Source organism: Mobula birostris, chromosome 22 (genome assembly GCF_030028105.1).
Source record: "Mobula birostris isolate sMobBir1 chromosome 22, sMobBir1.hap1, whole genome shotgun sequence".
In the NCBI taxonomy this organism is placed as follows: domain Eukaryota; kingdom Metazoa; phylum Chordata; class Chondrichthyes; order Myliobatiformes; family Myliobatidae; genus Mobula; species Mobula birostris.
In genome coordinates, this window is record NC_092391.1 from 879,763 (window position 1) to 902,094 (window position 22,332).

Genomic DNA, 22,332 nt, shown 5'->3' on the forward strand with positions numbered 1-22,332 from the left:
CATACCGCTCACAAGTTTGCCAAAGTCTGTGAAGTTATCAGAATAACTTGAGTGAAGTTATCCCCCTGGTTCAGGAGCCTGAGGGGTGAGGGGTGATAGCTGTTCCTGAACCTCGTGGTGTGGGTCCTGAGGGGTGAGGGGTGATAGCTGTTCCTGAACCTGGTGGTGTGGGTCCTGAGGCCTCTGTTCTTCCCTCCCGATAGCAGCAGCGAAAAGACCACGGCGTGGATGGTGGGGGCCTTAATAATGGACCTGCATTATGTTTATTTTCTGGATATTCTCACTTGGTTTGGTTTACAGTTCAAAATAATGTGAAACTTCATCCTCCCAGATCCCAGCTTTGCAGTGCCACCGTGCGCGGTGAAATGTAATGACGTGCAGAGCAGGTGACACGAATGTGGGTTTGGTTATTCAGTATTTTGTTTGTAATACTATGCGTTTTGACAATCTGCATTTATAACGAAGGAAGTCCATGGACAGTTGAGATAACAGCTTCAAGATGTTTAAATCGCCTGGTTACCACTCACGAAGCGAAGGCGCATCTGTGATGTTATTTTTTTAAGCCAGGATGGATGGTTCCAGAAGATTGCCATCTGCCCGCGGTTAACATCCGTGCACTTGTAAACACCGCAGGTCGCCGCTTGCCCCAAGTGTCCGACAAGCCAGCCGTCCGCCCGCCCGCTCCTGAGGGCGTCAACACGCTCTATGGATTTTTGAGGCGCAGGGTTGCGGTGTTAATTGTTGTGAGAGCAGCGGTGCGGTTAATGCAGCCGGGAATTGGCCGTACCCAGTGACGTGCGCCTCCTCACTGCAGTCAGCTGATTGGGAAAGGACTGAGCGCGGTTGCAGGCACCATGGCACCGATCGGGTTGAAGGCGGTGGTCGGAGAGAGTAAGCAGCTTCTTCCGTGGCGGGTTCGGTCAATGCAGACTCTGCGGCAGCGAGAAGCTGTGAGCTGAGTCTGTGCTTTACCGGCAGAGCGGGTGCAGAGGGAGCAGGGCGGAGGGCGGAAGGCGGATGCGGGTGGGATGGATAGCGTTGATGAGAGCAGCGGCGAGCAGTGTGAGGGAGCTCCCAGTCCTAGGGTGTGTGCCGGAGCTGTTTAATGTCTGATAAAGCCCCGTGGCTCATCGTTTGGGATCAGGTTCGGCTGAAGCCGGTTACTGAGTTAAATCCCCCCTCCCCAAGCGCAGTTCAGTGAGGTCGGCTGTACGGAATTTGCTGTAATATCAACACGATTCCTGGGATAAAATGTCTGCGGATTGTCGGCGCGGACTGTTCCTGTGGCCACACGCCGGGCTGTGGGTCCTCCAGGCCCTTCAGCCGCAAGTGTCGGAGCCGTAGGAGCTCTGCCGCAGTGTGGTCAGGCGATGCAGGTTGCGGGGCCAGCTCTCCCCCCACTCCTACCCTCGCCCTTTCCCTGTCCCTTCTGCACAACTCCGCCCCTCTACACCGTCGCCTCGGTTTTCCCCACGATCAACCCCTCCTCAACCGTGCCACTCGGTTCCGACAACACCCTCTGGTGATGTACCTGCAGCATTGGCGCAGTGTTGGCTATCACGATGGGAAAACTGTGTGACTTGTCGACTATCTGTCGGGTGAATTTCTCTCCGTTACATGGCATTCACCGCGCTCTGCTTACAATCCGTGGCCGGTCTCCCGATCCCCAAAGGCGGCTAGACTGCGCTCGTCTGTGGTACCTGACCGGTGTTGTCCGTTAGAGCTGTCAAACAGCTTCCCCAACCCACCTGACATTCAGATACAGTTACTACTTTCCATGAAGGTATAAACACTGAACCTGTCACTTTTTTAATTGCGATTGATTCATTTGCATAATTTGCAATTAAAACAACTTACTTGAACAGGAGAGGTTGGGAGGTCTATGGGCCAAACGCGGGCAGCATGGGCCACTTGGGCCCAAGCGCCGGTTCCCACGCTCTAAGACTGATTAATTACTAAACACGTTGGCGATTTAATCGTGGACTTTCACTAATTTCCAGTTTCCAGTTAAATGTAGTCTGAGTTACACACAAATGAGCCAGGCAGATTGCCATCGGCATATTCCTACTTTTCACTTGGAATTGTTATCGGCATGAAAGAAGCAGATATCTCAATCAGTTATTTTCAATGATGTTTGGTTTAATTCCAATGAGGTGGTGTACAATGGACAATTGAGATGCGATCATTTTGGTGAATTTTGTGTCATTTGTGCAGCTCGAACAATGATACGTGTCGGTTATTCATAACTTAACTAGTCCGTGGTGTAAGCAAATCTCAATTAGTGGCCTGTCTTGTTTAGAGACACAATACTGTTTACGCATACTCTATTGATGTTCTCTACTTTCTCATTAGACCCCTTATTTCTGTGAGAAGCCAAAACACACCTATTCAGTAGGTGTGGCTATTAGCCGCTCTTCAGCATGCAGTTCCACCCCGGATCAAGGACAGTTATAAATAGGTACAATAGGTCTGTTTTATAGGCTGCTGGACACTCCAAATGGAATGACCCTTCCTCTGTCCTTTAGCTGACATATAAACTTCGTTTTTCTCACAGATGCAGTTTGACCTGCCCAGCATCATCTGTTTTGTTTCATATATATATTTATGATTTGAAAAATACTTTACTGCTTAGCATTCAGGAAAGGGGTTGCAATTAAGGATGTGAACTGAACAGGAAAGCGGTAACAAGGGTTGAGGTGAACAGGAAAGGAGTTACAAGTGGGGACTTGACATGAACAGGAAAGGGGTGACATGAGGGGATGTGAAGTGAACAAGAAAGAGATCACAAATGGGGAGATGAACAGGAAAGGGTTTACAAGTGGGGATGTGAAGTGAACAGGGAAGGAATTACAAGTGGGGATGTGAAGTCAATAGGAAAGTGGTTACAAGTGGGGAGGAGAACAGGAAAAGGGTTTACAGGTTGGACCTGAAGTTAACAGGAAAGGGTTTAAATGTGCGGAGGTGAAGTGAACAGGAAAGGGAGCACAAGTGGGGAGAGGAACAGAAAAGTGGTTACAAGTGCAGAGGAATGAGGTTGCATTTGGGGAGGTGAACAGGAAATGGGGTTACAAGTGAGGTCGTGAAGTGTAGAGGAAAGTGCTTACAAGTGGGGATGTGATGTGATTCAAAGATTCAAGATTCAAAAAAACTTTATTGTCATTCTAACCATAGCAGGGCAGAATGAGACAGCGTTTCTCAGGGGCAGTGCAATCATAACATAACAAATGCAACACTAAATAATAAACGTAACAATAAATAGTAAAACACAACAGCCACATGTCACTTAAAATCAGTTATAAGTGTCCAGTGCAAGTTAAAAGTGTCAAAAGTGTCCAAAACAGAGTCAGGTGGAGCAGCTATTTAGCAGTCTGACTGCCTGTGGGAGGAAGCTGTTTAGTAGCCTTGTGGTTTTAGTTTTGATGCTCCTGTAATGTTTGCCTGATGGCAGAAGAACAAACAGTTCATGGAGAGGGTGTGAGGGGTCTTTAATGATGTACCGTGTCTTCTGGAGGCATCGACTCTGAAAGAGGTCTTGGACAGAGGGTAGGGAGACCCCAATAACCTTCTCTGCTCCCCTAACCACCCTCTGCAAGGCTTTTTTGTTGACAGCACTGCAGCTGGAGTACCAGGTCGTGATGCAAAAGGTCAGCACACTCTCAACCACGCCTCTGTAGAATGTAGTTAAAATGTTAGTGGGGAGTGATGCTTGTTTAAGCTTCCTCAGAAAGTGCAATCTCTGCTGGGCCTGTTTCACAATCCCAGTGGTGTTCCTGGACCAGGTGAGATTGTCCAAGATCTGCACCCCAAGGAACTTGATGTTTTCCACTCTCTCCACTGTGGAGCCGCTGATGCTGAGGGGTGTGTGCTCAGGCTGAGACCGTCTGAAATCGACAATCATCTCCTTGGTTTTGGTGACATCAAGCATCAAGTTATTATCAGGGAGGGGTTACAAATAGGGAGGTGAAGAGAACAGGATAAGAGTTACAAGTGGGGAGGAGAACAGGAAAGTGGTCCCAAGAGAGGACATGAAAGGTACAGGAAAGAGTTACAGGTGGGAGCATGATATGAACAGGAAAGGGGTTGTAAGTGGGGACATGACGTGATCAGGGAAGGGGTTATACATGGGGAGGTGAATTTAACAGGATAAGAGTTACACATGGGGAGGTGAACAGGAAAGGGATCACAAGTGGGAGGTGAAGTGAACAGGAAAGTTGTTACAAGTAGGGAGGTGAACAAGAAAGTTTGCAAGTTTGGACGTGAAGGGAACAGGAAAGGAGTTACAGTTTAACAGGTTAGAAGGGTTAATTTTTCCTTTCATTATTGCTGATTTCATCTTGGTTGCCCATTGTACAGTGCAGGCAGGATGGCAGATATGGCAGTGGATTGCTCCCCTGTACGATGTAGGAATTCATGGAACCTGATGGTCTCCCTGACGTCTACACCTGCGGAAGTAAAACCAGCTCTGAAAGACTGCATTAAGGAGCTGGAGTTGAGTGAACTAAGGATCATCTGGGAGGCAGAGCAACTGATTGATATGACTTTTGAGCAGGTGGTTACACACAGAGAAGAGAATTGGGGGAGTAGATGTGTGAACACCGAGAGAGGTAAAGGGAGAAAAGTCAGTGCAGGGTCCTCCTGTGGCCATTCCACAGAGCAACAGGTACAGTATACCCCTTTGGATACTGCTGAGTAAGGCAGCAGCAGCCAGTCCAATAGCACTGTGGTCAGCTCTGAGCCTGAGAAGGGTGGGGTGAAGTCAGGTGGAGCAATAGACATAGGGAACTCGACAGAGAGGCGGACAGATAGGAGTTTCTGTGGCAGTAAAAGAGACACCAGGATAATGTGTTGTCTTCCAGGTGCTAGGGTCCAGAATGTCTCTGAGCGGTTGCAAAATATCCTTGAAGGGGAGGGTGAGCAGCTAGAGGTCATGGGACATGTTGGTACCAATGACATAGGCAGGAGAGGGGTAGAGGTTCTGTGAGGTAAGTTTAGGGAGTTAGGAAGGAGGCTGAATAGCAGGACCTTCATGGTAGTAATCTCCGGATTACTCCCGGTGCAATGAGCTAGGGAAGGTCAGAAAAGGAAGATAGCACAGATGAATGGGTGGCTGAGAAGGTGGTGCAGGGGGCAGAGTTTCAAGTTCTTGGATCTTTGGAATCTTTTCTGGGGAAGGGATGACCTGTACAAGTGGGACAGGTTGCACCGGAACTGGAGGTGAACTAATATCCTGGGTGGGAGGTTTGCTAATGCTATTGGAGGGGGTTTATACTAGATTTGTGGTGGGGGGGGGTGGAAACCGAAATAAAGAGGTAGTGGATGGAGCAGTTAGCACACAGGTAGGGACGGCTTGTAGGGAGTTTGTGAGGAAGGATAGGCAGATGATAGAGCAAAGATCCACTCAGCCAGATGGTTTGAGATGTGTCTATTTCAATGCAAGGAGTATCATAAACAAGGCAGATGAACTTAGAGCATGGATCAATACGTGGAACTATGATGTTGTGTCCATTACAGAGCCTTGGATGTCTCAGAGTAGGAATGCCTGCTGAGTGTTCCGGGCTTTAGGTGTTTCAACAAGGACAGCAAGAGAGGCAAAAGTGATGGGGGCGTGGCATTGCTAATCAGGGATAGAATCATGTCTGCAGAAAAGGAGGAAGTCATGAAGGTATTGTTTACTGAATCATTGTGGGTAAAAGTCAGAAACAGGATGGGGCCAATAACTTTACTGGGTGCGTTTTATAGATCCCCCCCCCCCAATAGTAACAGAGATATCGAGGAGCAGACAGGGCAGCAGATTCTGGAACGGTGCAATAATAAAAGGGTTACAGTAACAGGTGATTTTAACTTTCCTAATATTGATTGACATCTCCTTAGAGTAAGGGGCTTAGATGTGGTGGAGTTTATTTGGTCTGTTGAGGAAGGTTTCCTGATGCAATATGTAGATCAGCTAACTAGAGAGAGGCTGTACTTGATCTGGTATTGGCAAATGAACCTGGTCAGGTGTCAGAACTCTCAGTAGGAGAGCATTTTGGAGGTAGTGACCACAACTCTACCTCCTTCACCATCGTGCTGGAGAGGGATAGGTGCAGACAATTTGCAAAAACATTTAATTGGGGTAGGGAGAAATATGACACTATCAGGCAGGAACTTGGGAACATAAATTGGGAGCAGATGTTCTCGGAAACGCATGGCAGAAATTTGGCAAATGTTCAGGGAATATTTGCATGGCCTATTGCGTAGGTATGTTCCATTGAGGCAGGGATAGGATGGTAGGGTTAAAGAACCATTGTGTACAAAGGATGTAGAAAATCTAGTTGAAAAGAAAAGCTTATGGAAGGTTCAAGAAACTAGGTACTGTTAGAGCTCTAGAAAATTACAAGGGTGGCAGGAAGGAGCTTAAGAATAGAATTAGGAGAGCCAGAAGGGGCATGAGAAGGCCTTGGCGAGCAGGATTATGGAAAACCCCAAGGCATTTTACAAGTATGTGAAGAGCAAGAGGATGAGGTGTGTGAGAATAGGACCAGTCAGGTGCAATAGTGGAAACATGTGCATGGAGTCGGAGGAGGTAGCAGAGGTACTTAATGAATACTTTGCTTCAGTATTCACCAGTGAAAAGGACCTTGGCAATTGTGAGGATTACTTACAGTGGACTGAAACACTTGAGTGTATAGACATTAAGAAAGAGGATATGCTGGAGCTTTTGAAAGTTATTAAATCAGACAAGTCACTGCGACCAGACGAGATATACCCCAGGCTACTGTGAGAAGCAAGGGGGGAGATTGTTGAGCCTCTGGTGATGATCTTTGCATCATCAATAGGGACGGGAGAAGTACCAGAGGATTGGAGGGTTACAAATGTTGTTCCCGTGTTCAAGAAAGGGAGTAGAGATAACCAGGAAATTATAGACCAGTGAGTCTTACTTCAGTGGTGGGCAAGTTGTTGGAGAAGATCTTGAGAGGCAGGATTCATGAGCATTTGGAGAGACATGATCTGATTAGGATGATCAGCTTGGCTTTGTCAAGGGCAGGTCATGCCTTACAAGCCTGACTGAATTATCTGAGGATGTAACAAAACACATTGATGGAGGTAGAGCAGTGGATGTAGTGTATATGGATTTCAGTAAGGCATTTAGAACATAGAAAACCTACAGCACAATACAGGCCCTTCAGCCCACAAAGCTGTGCCGAACATGTCCTTACCTTCAAACTACCTAGGCTTACCCATAGCCCTCTATTTTTCTAAGCTCCAGGTACCTATACAGGACTCTCTTAAAAGACCCTATCGTTTCTGCCTCCACCATCGCCACCGGCAGTCCATTCCACTCACTCACCACTCTGCGTAAAATAAACTTACCCCTGACATTTTCCAAGTACCTTAAAGCTGTGCCCTCTTGTGCTAGCCAATCCAGCCTGGGAAAAAGCCTCTGACTATCCATGCGATCAATGCCTCTCATTATCTTATACACCTCTATCAGATCACCTCTCATCTTCCGTTGTTCCAAGGAGAAAAGGCCGAGTTCACTCAACCGATTCTTATAAGGCATGCTCCCCAATCCAGGCAACATCCTTGTAAATCTCCACTGCACCCTTTCTATGGTTTCCACGTCCTTCCTATAGTAAGGCGACCAGAACTGAGTGCAGTACTTCAAGTGGGGTCAGACCAGGGTCCTATAGAGCTGCAACATTACCTCTCAGCTCTTAAGCTCAATCCCACGGTTAATAAAGGCCAATGCACCGTATGGACTCGGACCCCAAGATCCCTCCGATCTTCCACACTGCCAAGAGTCTTTTCATTAATGCTATATTCTGCCATCTTATTTGACCTACCAAAATGAGCCACCTCACACTTGTCTGGGTTGAACTCCATCTGCCACTTCTCAGCCCAATTTTGTATCCTATCAATGTCCCACTGTAACCTCTGACAGCCCTCCACACTACCCACAACACCCCCAACCTTTGTGTCATCAGCAAATTTACTAACCCATCCCTCCACTTCCTCATCCAGGTCATTTATAAAAATCACGAAGAGTAGGGGCCATAGAACAGACTCCTGAGACACACCACTGGTCATCGACCTCCATGCAGAATATGACCCACCTACAAACACTCTTTGCCTTCTGTGGGAAAGCCAGTTCTGGATCCACAAAGCAATGTCCCCTTGGATACGATGCCTCCTTACTTTCTCAAAAAACCTTGCATGGGGTACCTTATCAAATGCCTTGCTGAAATTCATATCCACTATATCTACAGCTCTACCTTCATCAATGTGTTTAGTCACATCCTCAAAAAAACTCAATCAGGCTCGTAAGGCACGACCTGCCTTTGATAAAGCCATGCTGACTATTCCTAATCATGTTATGCCTCTCCAAATGTTCATAAATCCTGCCTCTCAGGATCTTCTCCATCAACTTACCAACCACTGAAGTAAGGCTCACTGGCCTATAATTTCCTGGGCTATCTCTACTCCCTTTCTTGAATAAGGGAACAACATCCACAACCTTCCAATCCTCTGGAACCTCTCCTGACCTCATTGATGATGCAAAAATCATCGCCAGAGGCTCAGCAATCTTTTCCCTCGCTTCCCATAGCCTGGGGTACATCCTGTCCAGTCCCGGTGACTTCTCCAATCTGATGCTTTCCAAAAGCTCCAGCACATCCTCTTCCTTAATATCTACGTACTCAAGCTTTTCAGTCCACTGCAAGTCATCCCTACAATCGCCAAGATCCTTTTCCGTAGTGAATACTGAAGCAAAGTATTCATTAAGTACCTCTGCTATCTCCTCCTGTTCCATACATACTTTTCCACTGTCAGACTTGATTGGTCCTATTCTCTCACGTCTTATCCTCTTGCTCTTCACAGTCTTGTAGAATGCCTTGGGGTTTTCCTTAATCCTGTCTGCCAAGGCCTTTCATAGCCTTTTCTGGCTCTCCTAATTTCATTCTTAAACTCCTTCCTGCTAGCCTTATAATCTTCTGGATCTCTATCATTACCTACTTTTTTGAACCTTTCATAAGCTCTTCTTTTCTTAATAGATAAATTTTTCTTTTCTTAATTTGATAAGGTTCCCCATGCAAGGGTCCTTCCGAATGTAAGGAGGCGTGGGATCCAAGGAAGCCTTGCCTTCTGGATCCAGAATTGGCTTGCCCACAAAAAGCAAAAGTTGGTTGTAGATGGTTCGTATTTGGCATGGAGGTCGGTGACCAGTGGTGTTCTGGGACACCTTTTTGTGATTTTATAATTGACCTGGATGAAGAAGTAGAAGGGTGGGTTGGTAAGTGTGCTGAAGACATAAAACTTGGGGGTGTTGTGGATAGTCAGTCTGGAGGGTTATCAGAGGTTACAGTGGGACATTAATAGGATACAGAACTGGGCTGAGAAGTGGCAGATGGAGTTCAACCATCTTGGTTCATTTTGGTAGGTCAAATCTGAAGACATAATATAATATAAATGGCAAGACACTTGGCAGTGTGGAGAATCTGAGGGATCTTGGGGTCCATGTCCATAGGACACTCAAAGCTGCTGCGCAGGTTGCCAGTGTGGTTATGAAGACGTATGGAGTGTTGACCTTCATCAGACATGGGATTTAGTTCAAGAGTCGTGAGGTAATGTTACAGCTATATAAGACCTTAGTTAGATCCCACTTAGAGTACTGTGTTCATTTCAGGTCACCTTACTACAGGAAGGATGTGGATACTATAAAGAGAGTGCAGAACAGATTACAAGGAAGTTGCCTGGATTGGGGAGCATGCCTTATGAGAATAGGTTGAGTGAACTCGGCCTTTTCTCCTTGGAGTATTGGAGGATGAGAGGTGACCTGATAGAGGTGTATAAGATGATGAGAGGCATTGATTGTGTGGATAGCCAGAGACTTTTTCCCCAGGCTGAAATGGCTAACATGAGGGGCATAGTTTTAAGGTGTTTGGAAGTAGGTACAAGGGGGATCTTAGAGCTAAGTTTTTCACACAGAGAGTGGTGGGTGCATGTAATGCTCTGCCAGTGACGGTGTTTTAGGCGGATATAATAGGGTATCTTAAGAGATTCTTGGATAGGTACATGGACCTTAGAAAAATAGGGAGCTGTGCGGTTGGGAAATTCTAGGCAGTTTCTAGAGTAGGTTACATGGTGGGCACAACATTGTGGGCCAAAAGGCCTGTAATGTGCTGTAGATTTCTGTGTTCTATGTTCCATATTCTATGTTACTGGTGGGGATGTGAACTGAACAGGAAAGAAGTCACAAGAGGAGATGTGAAGTGAACAGGAAAGGTTTTAGAAGTGGGAGATGAACAGGAAAGCATTTACAAGTGGGGAGGTGAAGTGAAGAGGAAAGTGGTTATAATTGGGCAGGTGAAGTGAACAGGAATGGGGTTACAAGTGGGGACATGAAGTGAACTGGAAAAGAGTTATAATTGGGGAGGTGAACATGAAAGGGGTTACAAGTGGTGTCATGAAGTGAACAGGGAAGGAGTTGCATGTGGGAACATGCATTGAACATGAAAGGGGTTACAAGTGCGGATGTGACGTGAACTGGAAAAGAGTTACAGGTGGGGAGAGGAACAGGAAAGCATTTACAAGTGGGACGTGAAGTGATCAGGAAAGGGGTTACATGTGGGGAGAAGGTTCAAACATCAGAGGTTGAAATGGACATAGTCCTCATGCAAAACTCCGAGAAGGTTAATTTACAGGTTGAGTCTGTGGTGAAGAAGGCAAATGCAATGTTGGCATTTATTTTAAGGGGAATAGAGTATAAAAGCAGGGAGATAATGCTGAGGCTTTATATAACACTAGTCAGGTTGCACTTGGAGTATTGTCAACAGTTTTGGCCCCTATATCTCAGAAAAGATGTGTTGTTGTTGGAGACAGTCCAGAGGAGGTTTACGAGGATGATTCCAGGAATGAAGGGGTTAACATGAGCATGAGAAAATCTGCAGATGCTGGAAATTCAAATAACACACACAAAATGCTGGTGGAACGCAGCAGGCCAGGCAGCATCTATAGTACAGTGGACGTTTCGGTTTGAGACCTTTCGTCAGGACTAATGGAAAAAAAGAGATAGTAAGAGATTTGAAAGGGGGAGGGGGAGACCCGAAATGATAGGAGAAGACAGGAGGGGGAGGGCTGAAGCCAAGAACTGGGAAGTTGATTGGCAAAAGGGATAGAAGGCTGGAGAAGGGGGAGTATCATGGGACGGGAGGCCTTGGAGATAAGAAAGGGGGAGGGGAGCACCAGAGGAAGATGGGGAACAGGCAAGGAGTTTTTGTGAGAGGGAAAGAGAGAAAATAAATAAATAATAATTAGGGATGGGGTAAGAAGGGGAGGAGGGGCATTAACGGAAGTTAGAGAAATCAATGTTCATGCCATCACATTGGAGTCCCTCCTGGTACTTATCCTTGTAAGCGGAACAAGTGCTACACCTGCCCTTACACTTCCTCCCTCACCACCATTCAGGGCCCCAGACAGTCCTTTCAGGTGAGGCAACACTTCACCTGTGAGTTTGCAGGCGTGTTATACTGTGTCCAGTGCTCCCGGTGTGGCCTTCTATATATTGGTGAGACCCTACACAGATTGGGAGAACGCTTCGCTGAACACCTAAGCTCTGTCCACCAGAGGAAGCAGGATCTCCCAGTGGCCACACATTTTAATTCCACGTTCCATTCCCATTCTGATATATTAATCCACGGCCTCCTCTACTGTCGAGATGAAGCCACGCTCAGGTTGGAGGAACAACACCTTGTATTCCGTTTGGGTAGCCTCCAACCTGATGGCATGAACAGTTGTCAGTTAGACAAAGAAGTGTGAATTGATTAAAGAATTCTGGTATGCATTTGATACAGGTAAATAGTGTGCAACTAACATTATAGACTTGGAAATATAGTGTTGTGATAGACAAATATTAACAGATTGAAGGGTTATAGCCAGTGGAATGGGGAGAAAGGTGGAAAAATGAGTGAGGTAATACAAGACTAGTGCGCACGATTCTAAAAGGCTGACAAAAACAGAGAAAATTGTTTGTTGAAAGTTAAATTGGGAAAGTGATTAAAAAGCAAAGAATCTTGGACTTCATATTGGTGCAAAAGTGCCTTTTTGAATGTTTATAGAATGTCACAACTTGAGTACTGTGCACACTTCAGGCCACTGCATGTCAGGAAAGATGTAGAGGCTTTGCAGAGGCTATGGAAGGGATTTACTATAATAATTCCAGGGATGAAATACTTCAGTTAAGCTGTGTATCAGATTTTCAATATCTCTGATGTCCAGAGATTTAAAAACAATTACAGTTTCTTTAAGTAGTGAAAATAAAATAGTATTTTAAATATTGATTAAAATATACAGAAATAACAAAAGTGAGAATTAAATAACCAGTCTTACCTTTTCCCTCCCAGTATCAAGGATTGTGTTGGGAATTGCCATTTACAGGAACCCACATTAGATTTGGCTGCATAGGATTGCAGAGGTGAATTCTCCAGCATGTCCTGGTTTGTGCTTAGTGTGAGACTTTCTGAACTAGGAATAGTTGAACAGTTTGCCTTGTAGTTGTGGTTACCCAAGTACTTGAGTCATTGTAAATAGCATTATCTGTGATCACAGGGTCTAATATGGGCTCTCTGACATGCCAGTGATTTTAAAAGAAGTTATAGGACACTTCCATAAAGGTCAGCTGAATTAGGGTTCTTCCTGGTTGGCCGTTAACACATTTTGTACAAGTTGTAATCCATAAAGAAATATTAGATCTTGATTTTCATAATAACTGTGCTTCTGAGTTTCAAAATTTAAAACAATTTGTGGGATATTGGTTACGACAAGATGATACTGATTAGCATCATGCACTGTATTTTTGGTGGTGGTTAAATGAGACATTTAAAGGAAGAGATTAATGTGAAGGGGCGAGATTGGGCATTTGAGAATACTCTTTCTTACAAGGAGAAGCTATCTGATGACAATACATATCCCAGGGGATGACAAGTGTCCATGAAATTTGAGGGAAACGTATCAACAGAGTTTTTAAAGCAGGAAAGTTGTTTTAGAAGTTTTAATACAGAGTTATAGAAAGTTTCTGGATTTTTTATTTTCCTGTCCTGCCTATAGGTGGCCAGCAGAAAGTGCATTAGGTAAACTTCACTTGCAATCAAGAAGCATCTTGTCCCTCATCACCACCTTGTCCTTTCTGTAGATTAGTGTGGGTGAAAATGGGGACATGAAAATCCAGCCATGTGATAACAGCAAAGGTGTCTGGCAAAGCATAGCTTCAAGGAATTCATGCAAGGAAAAATCACCGAAAGAAAACTTAATTAACAGATGAATGAAAATACAATACATATGGGGAGAATGAAATTGAATGAAATACTGATTATAAAATGGCACATCATATTGAACTATATGTTACATTAGGCGTAAGGTGAAACAGATAATATTTCACAGCATTCATAGACTAGTGAGAGTTTAAAGCAAACATTTTTCTGTATTTGTGCCTGCCAGATCCTCTGGTGACAGTGAAGATTTGTGTAGTTTTAGTATTTAAGCACAACTGATTTCTGTTGGCTTTAGTGGGATGGAAGGAAGTGACTGTGTTACTAAGACAGGTTATGGCCATGTATTCTCACAGAATACATCAACAATTATATTCAAAAGCATTTAAACTGTACCAGTCGGTACCCCAAAACAACTAACTAAATTTTGGGAACCTCCTTGAATGCGTGCAAGTACGTAGAGCTCATGGAAGTGTGGAACATGGATTGGTTTACTTTTTGGGGCCATCATGTAGTGTAATATCTTAACTTGTGTCAAACATTGGAAATTAAATATACAAGTACACTGGATGGAATTTGTGCTTAAGACTCGATAATATTTTGCACCAATTCGATAATATTTTACAATGTTCCCCTGGGGCCAAGGTGCAAAAACATATGTGCATATTCAAAATAACGAGGAAGGTAAAAAAGAGCATAGTCACGTTTAAAAAAAAACAAATTTTTAGACTAAGTTTCTGAGCGACAAGCCCACAAATTGATGGTTCCTGGCTGTCCAGCCTGTAATTCCACTGATCCACCACTAAAGCGCAGCACCCAACAGGAGAGGCCACCCCTTTCCCACTCCCCGACTGAACCTGGACATCACCTTGTCACAGATCACACATTATGATACGATAAGGCAGGAACTTCGGAGCAGATGTTCTCTGGGAAATGCACGGCAGAAATATGGCAAATGTTCAGGGAACAGCATGGAGTTCTGCATAGGTATGTTCCATTGAGGTAGGGATAGGATGGTCAGGTTAAAGAACCATGGTGTACAAAGGATGTGGAAAATCTAGTTAAGAAGAAAAGAAAAACCTTACGAAAGGTTCAAGAAACTAAGTACTTTTAGAGCTCTAGAAAATTACAAGGTTGCTAGGAAGGAGCTTAAGAATGGAATTAGAGCCGGAAGGGGCCATGAGGAGACCTTGGTGAGCAGAGTTAAGGAAAACCCCAAGGCATTCTACAAGTAGGTGAAGAGCAAGAAGATAAGAGGTGAGAGAATAGAACCAATCTGGTGTGAAAGTGGAAACATGCATGGAGTCGGAGGAGGTAGCGGAGGTACTTAATGAATACTTGACTTCATTATTCACCAGGGTAAAGGACCTTGGCAATTGTGGGGATGACTTACAGCGGATTGAAATACTGAAGCATATAGACAGTAAGAAAGGATGTGCTGGAGCTTTTGAAAAGCATTGTTAGATAAGTCAACAGGACTGGATGAGATATACCCCAGGCTACTGTGGGAAGCAAGGGAGGACACTGCTGAGCCTCTTGCAATGATCTTTGTGTCATCAATAGGGACGGGAAAGTACTGGAGGATTGGGGGGTTGCAAATGTTGTTCCATCATTCAAGAAAAGGAGTAGAGGTAACCCAGGAAATTATAGATCAGAAAGTCTGACTTCAGTGGTGGCAAGTTGATGGGGAACATCCTGAAAGGTAGGATTTATGAGCATTTGGAGAGACATAATCTGATTAGGGATAGTCAGCATGGCTTTGTCAAGGGCAGGTTGTGCCTTACAAGCCTGATTGAGTTCTTTGAGGATGTAACAAAACATATTGATGAAAATAGAGCAGTGCATGTAGTGTATATGGATTTCAGTAAGGCATTTGATAAGGTTCCCCGTGCAAGGCTCCTTCAGAAAGTAAGGAGCTATGGGATCCAAGGAGACATTGCTTTGTATATCCAGAATTGGCTTGCCCACAGAAGGCAAAGGGTGGTTGTAGATGGTTTGTATTCTACATGGAAGTCAGTGACCAGTGGTGTTCCACAGGGATCTGTTCTGGGACCCTTCCTCTTTGTGATTTTTTTTATAAATGACCTGGATGAAGAAGTAGAAGGGTGGGTTGGTAAGTTTGCTGATGATATGAAGGTTAGGGGTGTTCTGGATAGTCTGGAGGGTTGTCAGAGGTTACAGTGGGACATTGATAGGATGCAGAACTGGGCTGAGAAGTGGCAGATGGACTTCAACCCAGATAAGTGTGCAGTGGTTCATTTTCATAGATCACATTTGAAGACAGAATATAATATAAATGGTAAGACTCTTGGCAGTGTGGAGGATCTGAGAGATCTTGGGGTCCGTGTCGATAGGACACTCAAAGCTGCCGTGCAGGTTGACAGTATTGTTAAGAAGACATATGGTGTGTTGGCATTCATCAACTGTGGGAGGAGTTCAAGAGCCGTGAGGTAATGTTACAATTATATAAGACCTTGGTTAAGCCCTACTTGGAGTACTGTGTTCAGTTCTGGTCACCTCTCTACAGGAAGAATGTGGACACTATAGAGAGAGTGCAGAGGAGATTTACAAGGAAGTTGCCTGGATTGGAGGGCGTACCTTATGAGGATATGTTCAGTGAACTTGGCCTTTTCTCCTTGGTGCGACGGAGGACGAGAGGTGACCTGATTGAGTGTATGAGATGATGAGAGGCATTGATCGTGTGGATAACCAGAGTCTTTTTCCCAGGGCTGAATTGGCTAACATGAGAGGGCATAGTTTTAAAGTGCTTGGAAATAGGTACCAAGGGGATGTCAGGGGTAAGTTTTTCACACAGAGAGTGATGAGTGCCTGGAATGCACAGCCGGCAGCGGTGGTGGTGGAAACAGATACAATAAGGTATTTTAAGAGCCTCTTAGATAGTTACATGGAGCTTAGAAAAATAGAGGGCTATGTGCTCAGGAAATTCTAGGCAGTTTCTACAGTAGGTTACATGGTCGGCACAACATTGTGGGCTGAAGGACCTGTAATGTTCTGTAGATTCCGTTCTATGTTCTATCACACTACAAACAACGCCTAGTCCTCGCTACAACCGAGCTGACACTACTGCCTGTCTTCACCACCAAACAAGAGTCGCAGGCTTATGGCAATCAATGTCCAATAGGGTATTGTGATAGCAAAAGAAATTTCCAAGACAGTCATTCACAGTTTCACTACATGCCATCTTTGTGCCAACTCGAAGGCACCAACTTGGGCACCTCTGAGTAGTAGGCTTTCCACACAGGTCAGCTCTTCTGAACCAAATCCGGCTTCTCCTGAGCCCGACGACCCAGCCCGAATCCCCCGGCCTGACTCGCCTTCTCTGAACTACTGGCTGGCTCTTACAACACCCTGGCTGGCCACTCCAAACACTGAACAGTTCACTGACGCGATGGCCCTGCTGTACAGATAGTTATTAGAGTAAAGAATAGTCTTATATGTATAAAAACTCATTTAACAAGGAAAAGGCACCTTTGATTGGTCCCTGAGAGACTGTCGCATGTATATGCATCGCCATCTTATCGGAAGTAAGATGCTTGTCACATGTACATTGAAACACCGAAACATACAGTGAAATGTGTTGTTTGCGTCAAGTCACATCAGCAAGGACTGAGCTGGTGGCAGCTTGCAAGTGTTGCCAGCCTTCAAATACCAACATAGCATTCACACAACTCACTAACCCTAACCCGTAGTATGTCTTTGGAATGTGGAAGGAAATTGTGGACGGCCTACCTGGGGGAAGCAACAATGGCCTCTGGCACGGAGTCTGGCCCTGTGGCTCAGAAGGGTAGGGAAAGGAAGAGGATGGCAGCAATGATAGGGGACTCTAGAGTTAGGGGGTCAGACAGGTGATTCTGTGGATGCAGGAAAAGAGCATGGATGGTAGTTTGCCTCCCAGGTGCCAGGGTCCAGGATGTTTCTGATCACGTCCATGATATCCTGAAGTGGGAAGGAGAACAACCAGAGGTTGTGGTACAAATTGGTACCAATGACAAAGGGAGGAGGTCCTGAAAGCAGACTACAGGGAGTTAGGAAGGAAGTTGAGAAGCAGGACCACAAAAGTAGTAATCTCAGGATAACTGCTTGTGCCACGTGACAGTGAGTATAGGAATAGAGTGAGATGGAGGATAAATGCGTGGCTGAGGGATTGGAGCAGAGGGCAGGGATTCAGATTTCTGGATCATTGGGACCTTTTTTGGGGCAGGTGTGACCTGTACAAAAAGGACGGGTTGAACTTGAATCCGAAGGGGACCAATATCCTGGCGGGGAGATTTGCAAAGGCTATTGGGGGGAGTTTAAACAAGAATTGCTTGGGGGGTGGGAACCAAACTGAAGTGACGGAGGAAGAAGCAGTTGGCTCACAAATAGAGGAAGCTTGGAGGCAGTCCGAGAGGGAGGATAGGCAGATGATAGAGAAGGGATGCGCTCAGACCGATGGTTTGAGATGTGTCTATTTTAATGCAAAGAATATTATGAACAAAGCGGATGAGCTTAGTGCATGGATCAGTACTTGGAGCTATGATGTTGGGGCCATTATAGAGACTTGGATGGCTCAGGGGCAGGAATGGTTACTTCGAGTGCCAGGCTTTAGGTGTTTCAGGAAGGACAGAGAGGGAGGTAAAAGAGGTGGGGATATGGCACTGTTGATCAGAGATAGTGTCACGGCTGCAGAAAAAAAGGAAGTCATGGAGGGATTGTCTACGGAGTCTCTGTGGGTGGAAGTTAGGAGCAGCAAGGGGTCAATAACTACTGGGTGTTTTTTATAGTAACAGCCAATAGTAACAGGGACATAAAGGAGCAAGTAGGGAGACAGATTCTGGAAGGGTGTAATAATAACAGGGTTGTCGTGGTGGGAGATTTTAATTTCCCAAATATCGATTGGCATCTCCCTAGAGCAAGGGGTTTAGATGGGGTAGAGTTTGTTAGATGTGTTCAGGAAGGTTTCTTGACACAATATGTAGGTAAGCCTACAAGAGGAGAGACTGTACTTGATCTGGTATGGGGAAATGAACCTGGTCAGGTGTCAGGTCTCTCAGTGGGAGAGCATTTTGGTGATAATGATCACAATTCTATCTCCTTTACCAGGGCATTAGGGAGGGATAGGAACAGAAAAGTGAGGGAAACGCTTAATTGGAGTGAGGGGAAATATGAGGCTATCAGGCAGGAACTTGGAAGCATAAATTGGAAACAGATCTTCTCAGGGAAACGTATGGAAGAAATGTGACAAATGTTCAGGAGATATTTGCGTGGAGTTTTGCATAGTTATGTTCCAGTGAGACAGGGTAAGGATGGTAGGGTACAGGAACTGTGGTGTACAAAGGCTGTTGTAAATCTAGTCAAGAAGAAAAGAAGAGCTTACAAAAGGTTCAAAAAAGTAGGTAGTGTTAGAGATCTAGAAGATTATAAGGCTAGCAAGAAGAAGTTTAAGAATGAAATTAGGAGAGCCAGAAGGGGCCATGAGAAGGCCTTGGTGGACAGGATTAAGGAAAACCCCAAGGCATTCTACAAATATGTGAAGAGCAAGGGGATAAGATGTGAGAGAATAGGACCAATCAAGTATGACAGTGGAAAAGTGTGTATGGAACCGGAGGAGATAGCAGAGGTAATTAATGAATACTTTGCTTCAGTATTCACTATGGAAAAGGATCTTGGTGATTGCAGGGATGACTTACAGAGGGCTAAAAAGCATGAGCATGTAGATATTAAGGAAGAGGATGTACTGGAGCTTTTGGAAAGCATCAAGTTGTATAAGTCACCAGGACCGGACGAGATGTACCCCAGGCTACAGTGGGAGGCGAGGGAGGAGATTGCTGAGCCTCTGGTGATCTTTAATCATCAATGGGGACGGCAGAGGTTCCGGAGGATTGGAGGGTTGTGGATGTTGTTCCATTATTCAAGAAAGGGAGTAGAGATGGCCCAGGAAATTATAGACCAGTGAGTTTTACTTCAGTGGTTGGTAAGTTGATGGAGAAGCTCTTGAGAGGCAGGATTTTTGGAGAGGCATAATATGATTAGGAATAGCTGTGAAAGGTAGGTTGTGCCTTATGAGCTTGAATTTTTTTGAGGATGTGACTAAACACATTGATGAAGGTAGAGAAGTAGATGTCGTGTATATGGATTTCAGCAAGGCATTTGATAAGGTACCATGCAAGGCTTATTGAGAAGGTAAGGAGGCATGGGATCCAAGGGGACATTGCTTTGTGGATCCAGTACTGGCTTGCCCACAGAAGGCAAAGAGTGGTTGTAGATGGGTCATATTCTGCATGGAGGTTGGTGACCAGTGGTGTGTCTCAGTGATCTGTTCTGGGATCCCTACTCTTTGTGATTTTTATAAATGACCTGGGTGAGGAAGTGGAGAGATAGATTAGTAAATTTGCTGATGACACAAAGGTTGGGGTGTTGTGGATAGTGTGGAGGACTGTCAAAGGTTACAGTGGGGCATTGATAGGATGCAAAACTGGGCTGAGAAGTGGCAGATGGAGTTCAACACAGATAGGTGTGAGGCGGTTCATTTTGGTAGGTCAAGTAAGATGGCAGAATGTAGTATTAATAGTAAGACTCTTGGCAGTGTGGAGGATTTTGGGGTCCAAGTCCATACAGTGTATTGGCCTTTATTAACCATGGGATTGAGTTTAAGAGCCGAGAGGTAATGTTGCAGCCCTATAGCACCCTGGTCTGACCCCACTTGAAGTACTGTGCTCAGTTCTGGTCACCTCACTACAGGAACGATGTGGAAAGTATAGAAAGGGTGCAGAGGAGATTTGCAAAGATGTTGCCTGCTTTGGGGAGCATACCTTATGAGAATAGGTTGAGTGAACTTGGCCTTTTCTCCTTAGAGTGATGGAGGATGAGAGGTGACCTGATAGCGGTGTATAAGATGATGAGAGGCATTGATCGTGTGGATTGTCAGAGGCTTTTTCCCAGGGCTGAAATGGCTAACGTGAGAGGACACAGTTTTAAGGTGCTTGGAAGTAGGTACAGTGGAGATGTCAGGGGTAAGTTCTTTACACAGAGAGTGGTGAGTGCGTGGAATGGGCTGCTGGCGACAGTGGTGGAGGCGGATACGTTAGGGTCTTTTAAGAGATTCCTGGATAGGTACATGGAGCTTAGAAAAGTAGAGGGCTATGGGTAAACCTAGGTCAGGGGTCCCCAACCTTTTCTGCACCGTGGACCGGTTTAATATTGAGAATATTTTTGCGGACCGGCTGACCCGGGGTGGGGGGGTGGTGTTCAAGTCGGGTTAAACTCACCTCAACATGTCTTTTACAGTTAGGGTTGTCAACTTTCTCAGTCCCAAATAAGGGACAAAAGTAGCAGTCAAATCCTGACGAAGGGTCCCGGCCCGAAACGTGGACTGTACCTCTTCCTATAGATGCTGCCTGGCCTGCTGTGTTCACCAGCATTTTTTGTGTGTTGATGGGACACTTGTGTTTACCCCAAGAAATACTACCATGACCATGAAACCTTGCGCGGGCTTATGTGACGTACGCATACGTGCGTATTTTATTTCCACAAATCAGTTTTGGCTTAATCTTCCTGACTACACTGTACATACATTATTTCTACTTTATATAGGCTGTGTATTTATCATATCATTCCTGCTTTTACTATATGTTAGAGTTATTTTAGGTTTTATGTGTTATTTGGTATGATTTGGTAGGTTATTTTTTGGGTCTGGGAAGGCTCAAAAATGTTTCCCATATAAATTAATGGTGATTGCTTCTTCACTTTACGCCGTTTCGGCACGAAAGGTTTCATAGGAGCGCTGTACCTTAGTGGGGGAAATATGGGACAAGGGCGGTCCCGTATGGGACAAACAAATTTAACCCAATATACAGGATGTCCCGGCATATAAGGGACAGTTTGCAACCCTATGTTCAAGTTCAACAGTGCATGACAGGGAATGAGGAAAGGTGCAGTTGGCTCGTATCGTTTCCTCGCGGCCTGGTAACACTTGCTTTGCGGCCCGGTACAGGTTCGCGGCCTGGTGGTTGGGGACCGCTGCCCTAGGTAATTTCTAAGTTAAGTACATGTTCAGCACAGCGCTGTGGACCGAAGGGCTGTCGGTTTTCTACGTTTCTCTGAAACCGGAGTACCTAGAGGGAACCCACAAGGTCATGGGGAGAACATACAAACTCCTTGCAGGCAGTGACAGGAATTGAACCATGATCATTGTGGCATGGTAATGTACACTAACTGCTACACTACCATGCCACAATGTACAGATATGTGAATTTATGTCTCATGGCTTGTAGAAAGAAGCTGTCTGATAGCCTGTTGGTCCTGGCTTTAATACTGCAGTACCTTTTGTCAGATGGAAGTAGCTGAATCAGTTTATGGTTGGGGTGATTGGTTTCCCCGATGATCTTCCAGGCTGCCTTTCTGCACCTACTGCTGTAAATGTCCTCAATGGAGAGAAGTTCACGTCCACAGATGCGCTGGGTTGTCTGTACCACTCTCTGCAGCAGTGTGACCAACATGAACGGAAGAGCACACCCTGATGTTTTCACCATCATTTAGGGGGATTTTAACCATGGCAGCTTGAGAAAGTCACTGAGTAATTACCATCAACAAATCACTTGTAGTACCAGAGGAAGCAACGCACTGAACCACTGTTAAACCATCATCAAGAATGCCTACTGTGCTGTTTCACGCCCTCACTTTGGGAAATCTGATCTCCTACTTCCTAAGTATAGGCAGAGACTGAAGACTGCAGCACCAGTAGTGAGGACCAAGAAGGTATGGATAAGGGAACCACAGGAATATCTACAGGACTGCTTTGAATCGGTGGACTGGACTGTATTCAGGGTTCCATTTTCAAATCTGGATGAGTATGCCGCAGTTGCTACCAACTTCATTTAAACCTGTGTGGGGAGTGTGTGCCTACGAAAACTTGTTGTACGTGCCCAAACCAAAAGTAGTCGATGAACCAGGAGGTTCATCATCTGCTGAGGGATAGATCCGTAACATTTAACTCTGGTGACCCAGGTCTGTTCAAGAAAGCTGGATGATTCGCAAAGGGCTATTTCAAGAGCAAAGAAACAATTTCAAGTGAGGTTGGCGGCGACATTGG

At 45.2% G+C, this 22,332-nt stretch overlaps 1 protein-coding gene across 2 annotated transcripts in view; it reads left to right on the forward strand.

The window, feature by feature from the left end:
• The first annotated feature begins 458 nt into the window (after window positions 1-458).
• The window catches only part of stxbp1a (syntaxin binding protein 1a), a 166,009-nt gene continuing 144,135 nt past the window's right edge, over window positions 459-22,332 (forward strand). The window contains exon 1 of one of the 2 annotated variants that reach the window (XM_072239885.1): window positions 459-891. In XM_072239885.1, coding sequence (XP_072095986.1) covers window positions 855-891 — 37 coding nt within the window. In that variant the 5' untranslated portion in view covers window positions 459-854. The remainder of the gene's footprint in view (window positions 892-22,332) is intronic. The other variant, XM_072239886.1, reaches the window with a different exon arrangement.